The sequence below is a fragment of the Populus alba genome, chromosome 6 (assembly GCF_005239225.2).
Source record: "Populus alba chromosome 6, ASM523922v2, whole genome shotgun sequence".
Classification (NCBI taxonomy): domain Eukaryota; kingdom Viridiplantae; phylum Streptophyta; class Magnoliopsida; order Malpighiales; family Salicaceae; genus Populus; species Populus alba.
In genome coordinates, this window is record NC_133289.1 from 13785106 (window position 1) to 13806370 (window position 21265).

The 21265-nt window shown below is 29.7% G+C and overlaps 1 protein-coding gene across 1 annotated transcript; it reads left to right on the plus strand.

Moving 5' to 3' along the window:
• The first annotated feature begins 2159 nt into the window (after positions 1–2159).
• Positions 2160–5722, plus strand: LOC118048035 (cytochrome P450 734A1). Its single transcript, XM_035057542.2, has 5 exons — positions 2160–2603; positions 3565–3788; positions 3899–4140; positions 4230–4608; positions 4876–5722. Exons 1-5 carry the CDS (start codon positions 2318–2320, stop codon positions 5308–5310), a joined length of 1566 nt encoding a protein of 521 aa, XP_034913433.1. The 5' UTR covers positions 2160–2317; the 3' UTR covers positions 5311–5722.
• Positions 5723–21265: the final 15543 nt, after the last annotated feature.

Here is a 21265-nt window from a genome sequence, read left to right on the forward strand (position 1 = left end):
AATTAATTCTCATCCTAACTTGTTTAAGCAAGTTTAAAACACTTTACAAGGTGAAATTATGAATCCCAAAAGCTATACAATTGAGCTTTTACCAACCCTCCTTCTTTAACCTTCAATTTGATTACTCTCTCTCTTTAAACTCTTACTTTTCTCATTCCTAATCTCTCATTAAACTCCATCAAAGTGGGTTTAATCTCTTACAAACCAATTTAACCAACTTAAAACTCAACTTTATGTGCTTTTATAAAGGAAAATGCATGGAAGGAAGAAGTTTGAAAGCTTTTCTTCCACCCATGGCAAGTTGTTTCCTTTTATAAGGGAGGGGACTGTCATTTTCCATTTATTCATGATTCTTTCACATAGCATAATTTCTTCTCTTATATTTTAACTAACAGTTTATACTATCAGAAGGCCTATTTAGAAATTGAATTGAATTGAAATTTTAATCTGAGATAGAATAATATGTCATGAGATTCCTTAAGAAATTTTAGCTCGATCCAATAATCGGATTGAAAGTTATGCGTGATAGCATAAAATTGGTTAGTAAATGATTTTATATAAAAAATCTAAATTTTCTTTTTCAATCCTTATTCAGTGAAGATTCTTTCTAAGAAATGATTTCATATGCAGTAAAGATTATCTACAATAAATAATTCCTCATTTGAATAAACTATCTATGGTAACTACTTCTTTATCTAGGAAGTTATCTAGAATGGTTAATTCCTTACTAATTAGGGGCATTCTCTCCAATTAACAATTTCTTATTTACATGGGTGCTTTCTTATGGGTAGTTTTTCACTTCACCTATAGATATACTTGATGAACCATCCTTTTAAGGTATGCAAAAGGAGTGGGATAGAAAGATGAAGAAGTGTAGAATTAAAAAGAGAGGTGGGAGGGGGGCGAACAATAAATAAAAGTCTCATACACTCATAAGATTTTAGTGATTTAAACTTGTAAATATTACTCTTGTATTATTTATTCTTCGAGATAGTGTTAGTGTTGTTACTATTGTAGAAGACAAAGAGAAGATACACCTTAGTTAAAAGTAAGCTTGGCACTATAATTTGCTATTGAACCCAAAAAGAAGTGGCTGTAAAATAATTTAACTATTCTCGCAAGAACATTATTGATGAATATAAGATTTCAAATGGAGCTTTGAACTAGAAGAAATCTCGCAAGAACACTCTACTTTATTATGTTGATAATGTATCTTTGCGCAGGTTATTGATATTTATTGCTTGTAAAGTATTTTCTTAATTTTTTATCTTTTTTTCGTAAGTTTTCGTCAAGGTCTATACACTCTAGCTCCTTCTAGACCATTTAGAAACCACTACTGTAAAGGTTGTTGTCTCCCTAATTAAGGCTTAACGAAAAGCATCTCTTTTTGATGTACAATTTTTGTTTAAATACTAAACTCTCTTAACTAATTTTAATACGAAAATAAGGAGGAGAATGTTGGTGCATTTTAATATCAACACAAAATATTAATGGATTGGAGTTAAGATGGCGGACATAAAAAACAAAAGTTAATGCTAGCACATGGAGATCTTGTTAATACGAGTGAGAATTGCTATTAAAATTGTCTTTTTTTTTTTTTTAAGGATTTATCTTGATAGGTAAAAAATATGTTTATTTATTATGAAATTAGTTGAAATATATGCAAACTGATCCGAACACCAACGTTAATAAAAAAAAAATATTACATTTTATATCATAAAAAATCCTAAGAAAAAGCATTAAAACAAATACATGAAAATCAAGGGATAAATAATTCACAATTTAATACTAACGTATGACCTCTTTTAAAATTGAATGAATAAAAGAGTACGATTGTGTAATGTTCATTATACATAGTATAAAATTGATAATTAGAAGATTTTGCTACACAACATTATACTATTAATGTTAATAAATTATTGTTTCTTAAAAAAAAAAAGGAAAAAAAAAAGCCCTTAGTGCTCGTTGACCCTTAGAATTCCAATGGCGGCCCCTACGCCGTTGGCCTTGCTTGTTAGCTTGTCTTTCTCTCTCGTAAAAAAATAAATAAAGAAATAGGATTGAAATGCCAGCACACACTAGCTAGCAAGTAAAAAAAACCAGCCTAAATAGGCGAAGAAGGAAAAAAAAAAAAAAAAAACACCACAGAGAGACGGTGTGAGAGAGAGAGAGAGAGAGAGAGAGAGGAGAAGATAAGAACCAAAAACAGAAAAGGCTGCTCCACTCTTACGAATTGGAGAAGAAAGAGAGCGCTCCCCTTCCCATTCCCCCCACCCTGTCTCTCTCTCTCTCTCTCTCTCTCTCTCTCTGTTTTAACATGGTGGAGCTGTTGTATTACAACTGGCTTATTAAGCTGCTTGCCATCTCTTTCTTGGCATTAGTTTTGTTGTTAAAGATTGCAGTGTTACTTTGGTGGAGACCTCGAAGAATTGAACACCATTTTGCCAAGCAAGGAATCAGAGGACCCCCTTATCGTTTCTTCATTGGTAATGTGAAGGAGCTTGTGGAAATGATGTTAAAGGCCTCTTCTCAACCCATGCCTTTCTCTCACAACATACTTCCTAGAGTTCTCTCTTTTTACCATCACTGGAAGAAAATCTACGGTACTTCAACATCTTAAGATGACTACATAATTTGTCTCTTTCGTGTACTTGATCATGAACCAGGAGTTTTTGTGCAGTTTTTACCACTTGTTGTGACTGTGCTTGGTGATCAATACGGCACAGTTGTTTTGGAACCAATGACTTATGTAACAAATGTGGTTTTTGAAACATCTCTGTCAAAGCACATGTTCATAAGAGTTTGTCTTGAAAATATCACTAAAGCTGTGGGTGGTGGGTGCTTCTGTTATGATGTGTTTTTTCAGCTTGGCTTGTGATCCATCCTCCAGAATTTGGGACTCTTTTTTAAAAGAAAAAAAAAATCTTTTTTCTTTCTTGTTTTCTGAGTTCAGGTACTTCTTTTAACAACTTTTCAGCCTTTTTCTGTGCTTGGATGCTTGATGTTGAAGTTCCGAGTTTTGGACTGTTGCACTTCTTGTTTTCTTTTTATCTCTCTCTCTTTCTAGAGTTCTAAGCCAGATTATCATTTTTTATTACAATTATTTTTTTACGACTTTTCTTTTCTTGTGCATATGTATTCTTCTCCAAAAGATTAATTCTTTGTTCCGGAACCATCATTTGCGACTCAGTGTCCACTTCTTTTGTTTTATTGGGAGCTTGTTTCCTGTTCATTGGGATGAAGCTGTAGATGCTAGCAAGCAGATTAGTTTCGGTTGTCTTCTTCTTGCTTCATTTCTTTTGTATTTGCTCTCTGAACTAATGATTATCAAGTTTCCTTCCCATATTCCTCTTTTAACATCTTTGATTCTTGCTACTTGAGAGTATGTGTTGAAGTTCCTACTTGATCGGTGCAAACGTCATCTCTCTTCCCTTAATTACTCCTTCTATTTTACTACCTGACTGGTTTATTTTAGGTCCAAATATTAACCTCTCTGGTTTGACATCCTTGCAACGTACTTACATGGCAACGCAGTTTGAATTGCATATTCTGGTGTTGTTGCAGGTGCAACGTTTCTGGTGTGGTTCGGACCGACGGTTCGACTCACCGTGTCCGACCCGGACCTCATTCGAGAAATCTTTACTTCCAAGTCTGAATTTTATGAGAAGATTGAGGCTCACCCTCTTGTAAAACAGCTCGAAGGTGATGGACTGCTTAGCCTCAAAGGAGAAAAATGGGCTCACCATAGGAAAATTATAGCACCCACATTCCACATGGAGAATCTCAAAGTAAGTTCAAAGTTAATCTAAGATTAAAAGTAGCTTTTGTATTAATTGGCTCAGGGGGGGAAAGAAGAAGGAGGTAATCTCATACATTTATTATTCTTCAATATGTACAGTTGCTAGTTCCGGTGGTGGCAAAGAGCGTAACGGATATGCTGGAGCAATGGTCGACAGTGTCAAATTCCGACGATGTAGAAATTGAAGTTTCTGAATGGTTCGAAACCCTAACAGAAGAAGTCATTACGAGAACAGCATTTGGTAGTAGCTACGAAGATGGAAAGGCCATTTTTCGATTACAAGCACAGCAAATGGCCCTTGCTGCCGTGGCATTCCAAAGAGTTCTGATCCCTGGCTACAGGTGGCAATTAATTAACGTACTGTGAACATCTTCAATTTCTTTTTTTATTAACATTTACGAGAGATGAATTGTAATTTATTGTTTTTCAGGTTCTTTCCAACAAAAAGAAACGTGAATTCGTGGAAACTGGACAAAGAAATCAGGAGGTCGTTGATGAAGCTTGTAGAAAGGAGAAGAGAGGGCTCGAGCATTATCAACGAAACACAATATCGTCAAGGTCCTAAGGATTTGTTAGGACTAATGATTCAAGCCTCAAATTCATCTAAAGATGTAACCGTACATGACATTGTTGAGGAGTGCAAGAGCTTTTTCTTTGCGGGCAAACAGACCACATCCAACTTGCTGACGTGGACAACAGTCCTACTCGCAATGCACCCACATTGGCAGGTTCAAGCACGTGAGGAGGTCTTGAGGGTATGTGGATCACGTGACATACCCACCAAAGATGATGTTGTCAAGCTTAAGACGGTAAAGCCCCCTTCAAAGACTGACAAAATTCATGTTTTGTCTGTTTTCACATTGCTTGCTTGTTTCTACTGGCCCAAAAAAAAAAAACTTTTGCTTTACTGCTTTTTTTAGATTTTTATTTTTTTTCCCCCTCTATCCTATATTAGACAGACGGATACAGTACTGATCAGATTTCTGGACATGTGAAAGGAAAAAAAAAAAAAAAAAGGGTAGTGGTGGCAATTCCGTAATTCCAAATTAAATAGTGAATATTGTTGTGGTGTGCAGCTGACCATGATTGTAAATGAATCCTTACGGTTGTACCCACCGACGATCGCAACAATCAGACGGTCGAAAGCTGATGTAGAGCTGGGGGGCTACAAAATCCCCCGTGGGACCGAGCTCCTGATACCGATATTGGCCCTTCATCATGATCAATCCATATGGGGCCACGACGCAAATGAATTCAACCCTCGTCGCTTCTCGAATGGCGTGGCCCGAGCAGCAAAGCACCATGTGGCGTTCATTCCATTCGGGCTAGGAGTCCGAACCTGCATTGGCCAAAATCTAGCCATCCTGCAAGCCAAATTGACACTCGCCATAATACTGCAACGGTTCTCTTTCAGATTGGCCACTAGCTACCAACACGCACCAACGGTCCTGATGCTACTTTACCCCCAACATGGTGCGCCTATCATTTTTCAGCGCCTGCCCAATCCATGATGATCAATCATCAAATACTCCTATGAATTCAAGGCTCCTCATACTAAACCCATCCCTATCCTTTCGTGTGAGAGTGTGCAATTAAGAACTCCAGCAAGTTTCCCAACGAAACATATAATATTGTTGCCATTAAAATATCCACAGGGCCTGTGAGGAGGAGTGGCAGTACGTAGTAGCAAGTTTCCCAAGTACATGCAGTTTACCCTAATCCATGGTTCTCACGCAGGTGTTTACCGTCGAATTTGAGTTTCAATCACCCTAGCTAGGACAGTAAATGTTTAACAATTAGGTCTCTCTCTCTCTCTCTCTCTCTCTCTCTCTCTCTCATATATGTGTATGTAATGTATATTGTTCAAGACTCTAGACAGTTTTGTAATATTATGGTTTTATAAGCTTCCTCTGCCGTTTATTATACTTGGCTCTCTCTCTCTCTCTCTCTCTCTCTCTCTCTCTCTCTAATCTGGTGTTTCATAAGAGATTAAAGTCTATTTATATGCCATAAACATTATAATTTCAAAAAATTGATCAGTGCTAGTAATTAAATTCGTCCCAATTAAACACAAAAGAATTAATCAAGAATCTGAAGCGCGTCAAATTAAGTGTTCTTGAAAGCTGGAATTAGTAATTAAGATGTTGACATATAAAAAAGGACTGATTTCGTTTTTTAGCAACTAATATAAATTTCTTCTTTTATTTAATGAGATGAAGATTTCATACTTAGAACTTAATCGGTGAGGTGGTGACAATTATTTTGCAATCAAGTAGGATTGTAAATTTTTCAACTTATTTGAAAATAAATTATAATAATATTTTAAAAAAAATAGAAAAATACAGTCCAATCATACTCTCAAATGATGCCTAAATAAATAATAATTAATAAATTAATTCTAAATAATGTTATTGTTATACTTAATCATAAAGGCTAAATTAAGATATAAGTCGTAAAGTGTGAAAAATAAAGTTCAAACTAGTTTTAAATAATTAATTCCAATTTAATTAAAAAAAATCTTCCACTTTAAATTTTACATTACATTTTTGTTGCTCGAGGGACTCAAAATGACCTTTAATTGCTTGCATTGGAATTAGGTATGGAATTTCGGGCACGCGACCATGTTATTGAAAATTATCATAACAATCCAGTTACCAATTAATGCATGCATTGTGGACATAGTTAAATGATTAATTAAGCCTTTTTTTTTTAATATAAGTTTATTTCATGAGTAGTAGCTAGCTAGCTAGCTCTTAATTTTATGTAAAATGATTACTTAAAGGGTCACCAGTTAAGATTTGCGAAACCCCGTGGAAGCTGCTGGTCTTTTAGGTTACTTCATGTTCAAGTTTATTGTTTCTAGGGCATTGATGTGCGCTCAGTTCTCCTACCGATCCATGGCTTTCCTGCGGGCCGAGAAGGCGATGTTGCTGATAGAGATAATTTTATTGTATTTATGCGGCAGTTTTCGATTTCATTTGCGGTCAGTGCTCCCACGTTGAACTAGTTTCAATTCGTCCTCGATCCCCATAGCATATATATATATATATATATATATATATATATATATATATATATATATATATATATATATATGTCTTTGAGAGACATTCTACATCAAACAGGGAGTGCTGATGAGCTTTCCTAGAGAATAGACAAAATTACTACAAGATGTAAAGCAGGAGGACAGTTGCAGCACTCAAGGCAAGAAATGTTGTTTTAAAGGTAAAGTGACTGTGATCCGGCATGCAAATGAACTTTTATCTCCTCCCTTTATGGGGCTGTGGAGTTTTCTTTAGTGGCAGGTGAGATTTTGAGAGCAGCAGCCTCCCTTTTTGTATTGCTTTTTGGGATCTTCTCATGCTCTCTGTTGAGGGTAACTCTAATCAAGGGGGCTCGCTCATGGTCCCCAGGAAGCAGCATGTGGCTGGGGGGATCCATCTCCCCAGTCGTCTCTCCTTCTATTTTCGTGTGTGATTCTTCTGCTAATTAAATAAAATTAAATAAAAAGTAATCGAAGCATGCCCGCCCTCATCAGCCATGTGACCACATCCTTAATTACCTTACCAGACCTAATATTCAATTCTTGAGCACACATCAATGGCGGATGTATGGTATTACAGACTGTATATTCTTCCTTGTCACGATGCAAGCCTGGAATACCGTGTTCCATGGGCCACCTTATTATCATTTTTACGTTTTATAATTAATGTGTGAGAGCTCTGGTGTTATCCATAACTCGGAATAAGCTCTAGTTGCCGACCGCCCGGTGCTCTTGTGCTTGCTTGGGAAGAGCCAGAATAATTAACCCATCATAATTAATTAACTAACTAATACTGTAATCTAATTAAAGTACACTTTTCCTGATTAATGGTAACACTAATCCATATCTTAATCTCTTATTATTTATTTATTAGTATGGAATTAATGGAATGGAATAGAATGGAGACTCTTTACTTTTCCTTTCATTTTGGCTTGTCTTCACATGCCTCCACGTCAACATCTATGGAGGCATGATGTCTCCCCAAGATCAACATTTATGCTCTTTTATTATTATTATTATTAATTTTATTTTCAGGTTATCTTGTACATCTACAAATAATAAATTCTTATTGAACCATCTTGAAAATGCACCTTTTATTTGATCTAATACATTTACTAAGATTTAATAAATTCTTCTCTTTAAGATTTGAACATAAGAAAGGAATCAAACCTCCTTTACACCATATGTATTAGTCTTTATAACTCTAATAAATATCCAGTATTTAAAAAAGTATCAACCAAGAACATAATAGAAACAATGCTTTGATGCATAAAAAATCTCATAATTATAATCACTTTATAATTTCTTTTACAAAACATTTTTTTTTCATGGACTTTATCTTCACTCTAAATTCATTAATTTAATATTATATGAATATTAAAGATAAATTAAATCCTTATTATTAATAAAAATATGTATTTACATGAATATAATAATGTCTCATGTAACTAACCGATTCACTATAAAGCATATTAAACTAACAACTCATCCTACTAGGATTGTCATCTTCTCTGTATCATGAGCAAGTAGGAGGAGGAGGTTTGCCTCATCAACATTAAACTTTTCATCTCCTTTATACGGGGAGCAACAATGAAAATCTTTTTCATTAGCCATGACTCTTTCCTTAGATTTGCAACAGTAGTATAACGAACAGCAACATAAGATTCAACAAAAAATAGCAAGGGCTTTTCTTTTTAATCATAGCAGTAGAAATTAAGGAAATGTAGGAGAAACATAAGGAGAAGAAAAGGAAAAAGAGATTGGGTCAGTGTTTGTTCAAGGCAGGACACATCAAACCACCCTTGATAATATAGGTATAATTCTTATGCTATTTAAAAACTTTAAATTTGTTGTGATTTGTTTGCTACATGTTCATAGTTTATGGGCATGAGCTATGTATGGATTCATTGGTTCAGTTGTTTTGATCTTTTAAGAGCAAAAGGAGAGCATTTATTTTTGTTAAGGGTTAGGCTTTGCTTTAAAATTTTATGTTATTTTTCTTTTCCATTGATAAGGCTTTTGTTTATTTGATGAGAAACGGCCCATATTTTCTTTCTTTAGAAGAGGCCAACAGTGGCTTTTGGGCCTAGGTTATGAAGCCCATTTCATATCATTGGGTTGAGCCTTTCAAATGCTTAGGGTTGTGTTTGTTTAAACTAAAATTTTACAAATAAAAAATATTTTTTTTTTATCCTGATGAAGTGTTTGAAAAACACATTCTAATCAATTACTAACAGTTTTCTTTGCTGAATTTTTTATGCTTTTGTCAAACAAACCCTTAAATAATTTTAAAGAAAAAATCTAAAAAGATTTAGGGATCATTTTAAATTTATTTATGGACCCTCACATGTTTTCCAACCATTTTATTTAATATTTGGGTTGTAGACTTATACCGTAGATATTTGTTTTTCTTCAAAATTCATTAAAAATACAAAAACAAAATCCCTATTTTGAAAAATTACATCAAAATAAGTTTTTATCTATGTGTATACAGTCAAGTCTCTCAAAAATAAAAATAAAAAATCATTTTTGCATGAATAATAAAAATAAAAAATATATGACATGATTTAGCATCTTTAAATATAAAAATTCAAGAAAAATAATTTTGTTGATATCTTTATATGCATTTTGGATTTAATATCCAATTTATAAAATCTATGAAAACTTCGCCTAATTTTTTAAAATACCAAAAACATATTATTATTTTTTGTTTGAATATCAAAGATTACAAACTTATATGTAAGATGTATTCTTGATATATTAAGATAGTGTTTGTACTTAGTAAGGTTATTTGAGTCTTATTTCATTTGTTCTTGTATTTTCATAATTCTTTTTTCTTGTCTTTATATCATTCATTTTTCATATAAATTCACTTTACTAGTCATGATTTAGTATTTGTTGCTTCATATTGATAATTTTTAGTTTTTATTACTTCTTGAGTCTTTTATATTATTTTAGATTCTTCTATTAACTAGTTAATTTTTTTTAATTTGTTGTGATTTAGTTCCTTAAAGAACTGAGTTTTTAAGATTTCATGGTAAAAGGCGAAAGGTGAACTTAGTGTAATGAAAAGTAAAAAAATTATGTGAAACACGAGGGGAGTAACATTTATTAAGTGTAAACGTATGAGGGAGTGTGTAATGATATATTTCTCTTGCTACTAACATGATTTTTAGATCTTGACGATGCCAGCCAAAAGTTGATCACCACCATCAAAGGATATGAATAATCTAGAATGAAGTTATTTGGGTATGAAACAACTATTGGAATTAAGTAACACGAGGTTTTGAGAGGTGATGAATGAGATGGCTGAATTAAGAACCAAAGTAGCTAACTTTTCAGATGGGTCAGGCTATAGAAGTCCCACTGATAAAAGGCATGTGGTGAGATAAGTTGTTTCACCATTAGTAGAGTCGACAACTAAAAATATAGATGAGGAGGTCAAGGATTTTGATCATGATTATGATGCTAGGTTTCAGCAACATAAAAACCATAGACACGAGAGAGTTTAGCCACAAGGACATTTTAACCATAGAAGAGCATACTAAAAGGATAGTTTTCATGATAATTTGGACATAAATTTAAAGAGTTTTAGGATGAAGATCCTGGCTTTTCAAGACTAAAATGATCTTGAAGCATATTTGGAGTGTAAGAAGAAAGTAAAGTTAATTTCTTATTATCATCGAAGGATATGAAGATTCCTATTATTAATGTTAATGGTGTGGAGGATACAGAAGCTATAATGACAAGGTTTTTGAATGATTTGAATAGAGAGATAACTAATATGGTTAAGTTGCAATATTATATTAAGATAAAAAATATGGTTCACATGGCTATTGAGGTAGAGATGCAGTTGAAAAGAAAGGGTTGTATACATCAAAGAGGTAATTTGGTTCCTTTTCCACTTGGAGACCAAATTATAGGAGAGAGGAAGCTGCCCCAACAAAGCCGAATATCATGGGAAACAAAACCAAACCACTTAAGATCATAAAAAAAAGATTCGGCCACTGTTGTCCAAGGTAAATCCAAAACTCCAACTAATCATAAATGTAATATTTAGTGTTTTAGATGTCTGAGAAATGGACATATAGATTTACAATATCTAAACAAAAGGGTTATGATTATGACAGAGCACAGGAAGACTAGATTCAAAAGTGAAAAATTTGAAGAGGATGAGATGCTACCACTTGAGGATTGTAATGATGCTGAGTATCTAAACGATGAAGAGGCTTTGATGATTAGAAGATTACTTAATATTTAGATTAAGAATGATGATTTGAAGTAACAAATATAGAACATTTTTCATACTAGATGTCATATAAGTAACAATGTATATAGTATGATGATTAATAGTATTGTTATGTTGATGTTGCTATTGTAACACTTGTTAAAGAATTAAATTTGAATACAATTAAGCATGAAAAACCTTATACACTTTAATGCTTAAATAAATGTAGAGAAGTCAGAGTTACTAAATAGGTTTTGATTTATTTTCAGTTGGAAAGTATAAGGATAAGGTATTGTGTGATGTGATTCCTATGCATATTACTCATTTACTGTTAGGGCATCTTTGGTAATTTTATGGAAAGGTCAAGCATGATGGGTTTAAGAATAGATTCTCTTAAAAATGATGGGAAAACTTTCACAGTTATACCATTGTAGCCTAAATAGGTTTAAGAAGATCAATTGAGATTGAAGAAGAAAGGTGAAGCCAAAAATTCAAAACAACCATGTAAGAATGTGAGGAAGAAAGAAACTCGTGAGAGCCTTAAAAGAATAATTTTGGCCAAAATAGAAAGAAATGGGAATTCAACTAGAAAGGAGAGAAGAAAATAGGAGAAAAGGGGGAAAATGTGAGAAAAGAAGAATACGAAAAAAATAATATATTAGTTTTTATACAAAAGAAAATGAGATTAAGATTGCTTATTTTTCTAAAATGTTTATGGTTTTACTTATGTATAAAGAGACATGTTTTAATGCTAATAAATTTGATTCTTTTATTTATAGTACTTTTTTTTTCTATTAAAGAATCTTGAGGATATTTTTCTTGATGAGATTCTTAGTGAGTTGCTGTCTATTAAAGGAATTGAATATCAAATTAAGGATATTTTTCTTGATAAGATTTCATATTAAAAAAAAATGTTTTTCTATAACTAATTTTTGAACGTCATTTCATTAAAAATCTATGTTCCATATAAAACACATCAAAAAAATTGTATTCAAGCGTTTGTCATTATTTTCAAAGTCACAACATATCACTGTTTTGTGTCCATCATGTCACCGCAACAGGCAAGTTTTTAATTGGTTTTAACAAAAACTATTAACAACAAATATGACAAAAGAAATTTGCATTGAAATCTTTTTGTTAAAAAACTCTACCTTGGGTTTTCAGGATGAACTTAATTCTTTTTAATTCAGTTAATCATAAGTAAAACGCCAAGAATATTACTAAAGTAATTAATAGAGTACATTAGGTATTTAATCCAATTCAAGAATCAAATTCTAAAAGTTTGGTTACCCTTTAAACTATTCATATAAAACAATTAAAAAAAAAAAGGGACGCATTGATAAGGGGTTTTGATTAAAGGGATACCATTTCTATCTTTATTTCAAATCATTAAGATTTGTTTAGATATTTATTTTATTTCCTTGAATTTTTATGCAATAAAAAACATAGCTAAAAATATATTTTTTTATTTTTATCAAGTTTATTAGGCTTATATATTTTTTTAATATATTCATGTAAATATTATCAACTCATTAATTTTTTTTATTAAAACTTGTTTTTAAAATTATGATAAGCTGATATCTAAAAGAAAATAATTCTAATAAAAAATAAAAGTTAAAAAAGAGACAACATGTTAATAAGATAAACAAATTTTGATTAAAGAGATACCTTTCTTATTTCAAATTATTAAAACATTTTTTGATATTTATTTTAATTACTTTTAATTTTTATGCTATAAACAACATAACTTAAAAATATATATTTTTGATGAAGAAATATATATATCAAAAAGAGAATTTATATTAAAAATTATAATTTTTTTAAAAAAACTCATATTTATTGATCTATAATTAAATGAAAAAAGTATAAAGCCTTTTCAAGACACGAGATTAAATATTTTCACTTATATTAATATTTCAGCTTTTTATTCAAGGTTTTACTCAGTGTTAGCAACTCTTTTTATAATTTATATACTCAAGTAATTTTTAGTTTATTTTATTAAACATGCAACAACTTTCCAATTTTTAATTAGATTTTTTTTATGAACCAATAAAATGAATTTACAATGTATACACAAATTGTTTTAACGTTAGAAATTAACTTGTGATTTTACTGGCATTATTGCACATACTTGACCAGTTAGTTCCTAACATATACAATACATGATGGATCAATTCTATTAATATGCTCTAAATCATACTTAAAGCCTCAGGCCCAATATGAACTATCCTACTCAAGCCCAGCTAAAACGACCTCGGGCTGTATATATTTATTAGACCATGCATGGGCTTTAACTCTTCTGTCCTCGACTATCATTAAATCAGCTCAAACGACCTCAGACTGTATATATTTTTATTTTTTATTCTCTAATAAGAAATTAAAAACATGTATTCCCTTGTTGAAAACGGAGAAAAAAATTTTAACCATAAAAATAATAAATACATCAAAGCTATAACTATTTCTCTATAAAAAATAGAAACCATAATTTAAATTATCTTAATATTTTGTATTTGCAATAAAATAATTATAAAATATTTATTTTATTTCATTGAAATTAGGATTTATCATGAGAAAGTTATACTTATAAACTAAAAAAATATTTTATATTATATTGGTAATAAAAATAAATATATGACATTAACTAAATATGAAATTGTAAGAAGTTTTTGATGTTTTACCTTTGAAGAAAATGTTTGTATAGAAAATATTGTATTATTCATCATTTTAGTTTTTTTCTTTTAATTTAGAAGACGTTACAAAAATTTTAAAATAAAATTCTGGACTACCTCAAGAATATATTTTTTCAAAATTAGTACAAATTTCAAAATCTAGAAAATTAGGGGTCTATTTATTCATTTTCTATTTCTAGTTTTCTTTTCCCTTTCTAATTTTCATTTTATGTAGAGAATGTATAAAATGTGTTCACCATTGTGAATTTGGAAAATTGTTTTCCACTATGAAAATTGACTAACATGTTAAGAAAATCTTAATAGTTTTATAAGTTTTTACTTATATATGGTTATTTATTAACTTTTAGTGATATTTATAATAATATTATACTAATTAATTTTAATATTTTTTCAAGTGAACTAAAACATAGATGAGCGAGTGATAGAATATTGTAATCAATTATTCATGATCAACATTGTGAGAAAAATTAGAAGGAAACATATACTAAAAAGATTAGTATGACTTATGTTTTTTTTTTTAAAAAAAAAACAAATCTTGAGAGAGAGACTTTTTAAAAATGTATAAAAATAATAAAGAACATTCTATCGAAATTAAAAAGAAAAAATTTTGGAAACTTGTGTTTCCGATAGAAAACATGAAAGGAAGTTAATGCAAACCTTAAAAACATAGAAAAAGAAAAAGAAAGATGTGTATCAAAATTAGTTATAAGTTGGAGAATTGAAACAGCATTTTTTTTAATTCTCTAAATGAAAAAAAAAAATCATTTTAAAAAAATAAAATCTTTTGGATTCTAAGGCGATTGCATTTAAGAGACTTTTTGGGATTGTGGTTGTAGTTACTTTTCGAAGTGTTTTGTGTCAAAATGCATCAAAATAATATATGTTTTATTTTAAAAAAATTATTTTTAAAATCGGAGTATCAAAACTATTCAAAACATATATAAAAAAATTAATTTTTAACAAAAAAAATAATATTTTTTTTAAAAAAAACACAGGTACAATAGCGTTTCCAAACGCTCTCTAAGTCCTGTATGCTCTCCTTTTTTATAATTTTTAATCCTATGATTGAGGTCAATAACATATGGAACATTACTTTATATATAAAGAACATACAAAATCCATAATATTCGGGACAGGGTGTAGTGGAGAGAGGCCTAACATTAACATGTAACCAATGGATTAATGAACTTTGTGATATATATATATATATATATATAATATATATATATATATATATATATATATATATATATATATATAAAAGGGTAATCTATGATGCAAATGTATGCCTTCCCCAGTTGAGCCATCGATATTAATAATATTTGCCTTTTCCTTTCATGTAAAATAAAGCCATCCTTTTTCGCAATCGTCAATGGAGAAGAGCTTACAGAGCCAATAACTTCCAAGAATAATCATTCATACCTCCAAAACACACTGCCATCTATTAGTCCCTTAGTCTTGAATAGTTTCCCTCTCACCTTCAAAGTCAATTTAAATCACCATGACTTTTTAAAAAAGGATTATAAGAAATCATTTTATAATTTTATAATGTCTCAGCACGACTGGCATTAGGAATGAAGGGTCTGCCTTCTAAGTGTGTGTTGAAAAAAAAAATTGAGGGTAATTATAAAATTATAATTATGAGTTTAAGAGTCGACATCTAATATTAGAATTATTAGAGAGTCTGAATAAGGAGACTGATTGTGATAGGAAAAAAAGTATCACTCCTTGTACACCCTATATAAGGTAGACTGCATTGTTATTTTATTATTTTTTCGGGTCATGTTTCTATTTGTTGATCTTTTTCTAAGATTCAAGATAAATTTCTTTTCGTGAAAAAGTCTTTATCTTATTTGATAAAAGTCTAACTATTCTAAGGTTCAAATTTTAACATCGCATTTATTTTCTAAACATAATTCATTCCTAACATTTCAAACAAAATAATTGTTATGATTTTTTGTATTTTGGTCAAACCTTAATAGATAATCATAAACTATTTATGATATCTATTTTTTTTTATTTTTAAAACATGATAAAAAATACGATTTTATTCTTTTTTGAATATATATATATATGCATGAGAAACTTTTAGGATTTGGCCGTATGCATGAAAACAAAATATTTTTTTGTATGTTTTTTTTAAAAAAAAATTGATTTTTTTTAAGTTCTTGAATTTTTAAAAAAGTTTCGAAGAAAACAACGAGTATTTTTAATAATGAGTCTGTATTTTACAATGTAAGTCTAAAACTCGATATTATGCAAAATTATTAGAAAAACAGTGAGGGACTCACAAATATTATTTTTTAAATGCCCTTTGAAAAAATTGATTTTTTTTTATTTTTTTTAATATTTTTATTATTAACTATAGTGGGTTACACCCGACCCAGATATCCTAGCTAGGCTGGAATAGGTCCAACCCGACCCACTCGAGTTTGGTCGATTGGCAACCCAATAGCCTACTCTCTTTTTTTTTTGGGCTGGACCTGACAGATCCATATAAACTTGGTTGAAATAGATCCAGCCTATTGTTGCATGGTCACTAGCTCCACCCAATGACCATGCTTAATTATTTGCGCCATTACATGTAGAATGTGGTGATCGAGGGGGGGTTTAAGGAAGAAAAAAAAAAAGGAAAGCTTGCCTAGCCGGAGGAGAAAGCTGTTTGCGGCATTCCTGGTGGTGCAGGGAAGACCAGTGTGTGGTTGGTGGCAGAAATGACGGCAGAGATGTGGTTGTTATGGTGGTGTAAAGAAGGTTGGCGGAGGAGGAGAAAGAAAAACTGGGAAAAGATTGTTTTTTTCCAACTTTGACCTCTGATTTCTTCACCCTTAATGCTTGAAATGCACCCTATCTATAAAGGGTGAAAAAGGGACACTTCGTTTTTATTGGAGACAAATCTTAGCCCTTAATTTAACTAGGAAGGATCATAATCATTGGCTTAAAAATATCATTATAGTATGTCAAAAGTTGGCAACTAAAAGCTGCATGAGTTGGCCATTCTGGTTGCATTAGCTTGTAACCCAAAATGAGTCCATTAAATTTAGTTAGAGGAGATATATCATGGTTTTTTAGTTACAAATTTCAACAGCAAGCTGAAAAATGAGTTTTTTTTTTGTTTGTTTGTGATGAAACAATATTGATTTGCATGGACAAACATCATACAAGAACTTATTGAATATTAATTGGCTTTGTGGTATCATTTATATACTTAGATTTGTTAGATATAAAGTTATTTCTAGGTATAAGTTTTGTTATATCACCTTTAATTTTTAGATACAAGTTACCTCTAAATCAAGATTTTATCAAATTTAATTTTAAATTTTTGAAGTTATTATTTCCTTTATTGGGAATTGCTTTTGACCGCAATAAACAATGAATACAGAATGTTGACATACACAGGGAAACAGAAAACTGATTGCTAACATGAGTGGTGTTATGGGCAGACGTGCCATCAATTCCCTATGAAATTAGATTTGGAAACTCAAGTAAGTGTGTAGATAAAGTACATGCACCAAAAGTCAGCTGTGGGATGGTGGCTGATTTCGAAAAAAAAATTGCCATTAGTTACTTTAGGTCAACTTATGTGTACACATTTATGATTTGATGATTTTAGAAAAACACAAGCTAAGAAACCTAAAAGAAATAAAATAAAAAATAACGAATTTCTTGAATTGAAATTGAGGTTATGATTGGGTGAGATTAATGTCATTTAATTAATAATTATGACTGTTACTAAAGGAAGAAAAATAAATCGGTTTTGGAATAGTGACCTACTGAACAAAGATAGGAGGAGAGGCGATTATTTATAGAAAGATCCAGTTAATAGTAACGTGGAACTCACCTGAAAATTCAAAAGAGTTACCCATCACAGAAATAATTGGTTTACTTAAAATTGTTATTTTTTTAAGTGTTTTTTATACTGAAATATATTAAAATGATATATTTTTTTATTTTTTAAAAATTATTTTTAAAATTAATATATTAAAACAATCTAAATATATATATATATATATATATATATATATAAAAAAATTTAAAAATTAACCCGTGTTTTCAAATGCAACTACAAATGCTCTACGTTAATGCTATGACCGAGTTCAAAAAAAAAAAGTGTTAACAACAATTTTTAGATGCTTAGGTAAGTTGGAAGCTATCGGAACATGAAGAGGTGGTGCTGGCACGTGCGAGTCATGCATGGTATGTTTTTTTTTTTTTTTTTTTTGAATTTCTTCTCCTCTTTTACACACTCATATTTTACACACACACACGCTCGTGCATGCACACCACTTTAAAGTGGAACCAAAAGATAAATTCATCATTCACCTTCACATATCTCTATCATGCCATTGTTTTTTGCCCTTTAGAGTATAATGTTGCCTTACGGTTCCAAAAATAGAAATAATCATCTTTGCCACTTTCCATACCATTATTATATTAGAGTTGTTACCTATGATGTACTATTAAAATCAATTTATTATTATTATTATTATTATTATTATCATAAATATTCAGGATAACTTATATTCACCTCAACTAATTTTATAGGTCTTAAGAATTAATAATTATATAAGTTTTTAGTAACCGTTAAAAAATTTAAACTCGTGACCATTAAGAAATAAATCAAAAGCCTTATTAGTTAAGCTACACCTTAAAATTACTACTAAAATTAAATCTTAATTAAACTAAAGATGTTTTTCTCTACTTTTAATTCAATTAGAGTCTTTATCCTTTATATGTATTTAAATTCAAGGGGAAGGAGAGTTGTAACCTCTAAAACTCGATACACTAATATATATATATATAAACCTAATTATTCAAAAGACTTTGTAACTTAATTTTACTTTATAAATAATAAAACTATTTTCTTATTTTATATACATATTTATTATTACATATAATATTATAAATCTTATAAAAATCAATATAGTTTTCTAAATTTAGTTACTTATTAAAGTTTAATTTATAATTATGAATAATTGATAATAAGATAATGGTTATTAATTAAGAATATTATATATAAAACTAGTTTGTTATTTTTGTGTGGTATGTTGTTACAGGCAACTAAAAATAAAATCTAAACTCTTAAAAATATATATAATTGTGCGAGTAACGATTATTTCCATGGAGAATATCTAGCTTAATTTTATGTCCATGAACCAATATGAAATGAGGGGTTGAGTTGATAATAACAAAAATAATTTTAAGAAAAACAACCAAGAAACACTCAAATTAAATTATTGAAATCAACAAAAAAACAAACCTTAGTTTAAGTCAATCTTTACCATCAGGTCTTTTACAACTAATCATCAATGCATATATATCAATTCATACTTTACATATTAATCATTAGAACTATCTTTCTATATCTCCTTAGTTGCAATCAATCAGAAAACAAGCAATCTAATTAACTCTAACTACAAGTGTTAAGATTTAATCTAGTAGTAACCTTAAAACTTAGAGAGATTGATGAAGCTAAACAATACAAGCACAAATAGTTGTATTTAATTTAGTTGAATATTCTTCCTAATATTTATTGACAATTACAAATTTATATCTAACCTAACAGTGGATTACAATGAATAATAAACTAGTAGGCCTTTTAGTAACTAAATAAGACAATCATGAAAAAATATACAGAAAAAAAAATATTCAATACTCAAAGTATAAATTGAACAATGAAAACAAATTAGATCTTATAGTTTTATTGATTTTGAGGCTTCTGTTTCTTTCAACCAAATCAAATTTAATTACATAATACCATCATGAAAATCACAAATGATAAAAAGAAAATAGAAAAGAGAAGAGGAAGAAAGAAGGGAGAAGAGAGAGGATTGATCTCTCTTTTCTTCTTTTATATGTTTTTTTTTTCTCTATAGAAGCCTACAAAATCTTCTAAAAACACTCTCAACATTATCTTTAATAATAACCATCAAATCTAGATATTTAATAAAATAATAAAATAAAGTTCTAATATAATAAATAAAGTGATGTATTAAGCTGAAATTCATGCACTAAGTCTAGATGTTTTCAAAAATAAATCACATCATGTAAGATTTGTGTGTCAAAAAGATATTCCAGCATGTTAGCAATACAAGTGCAACGGTTTTATGCTCAATTTCAATCTTGATGCAATTAGTATTTTTTTAAAACTCAAAACATGAAAGTTATAGAGTTATTTCTTAGGGTTCCATAGAATCTTGAACCGTCACAATCATAGTTCAAATAAAAGAGTTATACCTAAATTACAAAGTTGTGTTGAAATTATTCAAAATCGTTCAATTAACTTTATTTTGTCATCGACTCATTCATTTGTATCCTAACTTGAAATATAAAAATAATGGATACATTTAAACATCAAATAAATATAAAATAGGGAACAAAATACAAGATTTTACATTCTCATCGAGTAACAAGAGAATGGTTATTAATTAAGGATATTATATAAAAAACTAGTTTGTTATCGTCGTGTGATATTAAATACAAGTTAAAAGCCTTTAGCTGTCTATTATCTACTCTTGGTTTTGCATTAGTTTCTCCTCTCTACTCTCATTTGAAAATTGAAGTCAACTGAAAACAACTTGGAATAATTAAGGTGCATGATTAAAAAAAAAATAGAAAAGTGATAATCATAAAGAAATATATTAATCTTAAAAAGGAAAAAAAAACATAAAAAAGAAAAGAAATAAAGAACTCATATATTAATCTTGATATATTAATTAAGAATATTATATATGAATTTATTTTAGGGTATAAAAATTCGGAAATTAAAGCCAAAGATCCAAAATGATACGTTGCCCTTTCATTGCCCCAAACGGTGGTTAACATCACATCATGAGCACTCTTCACAAGTGCAAATGTATAGTATTAGGATTTCTTTTTCTTTAATTTTCGTTCTTCAATAGGGCTGGCTTATTAAAGATTTACAATTATTATCACAAAAGTATTAAGATCTTGTAAATTATTATAATTCTTAATTTTGAGATTATTAAGAAATCTCAAGGCCCCACCAAAAACTTCTTTTTTTTTTTCCTTACCTCAGATACCCTTGATTACTATTTAGAAGAAAATAGTTAAATTGAAACCCTTAAAAATTAGAGAAGTATTAAACTTTTAAAAAAAAAATCATCAAGATTAAATAGTGAAATTACTATTTTTCATATATTTAAAAATAATCATGTCCATTTTTTATATTACTTTCTTAATCTTCTTAATTTAATTATCTCTTTTCGAATAGTAAATAAGGGAATCTTGAATACAAAAGAGGATTTAAAAAAAAAAAAAAAATTTAAAATATAAAGGATTTTTCATATATTAAAAATGATTTTGATTAGAATGTGTAAACTCTATATTTAAAAAATATGCTATATATATCTTGATCTAGATATTATAACAAGTTTTCTTATTTACCTTAAATAATTAACAATAAATATATTATAAAAAAATCTCACTCAAAGGTCAAAACATCTTTGGTGAAAGGTATTTTTAATTTCTTTCTTCTAAGATCA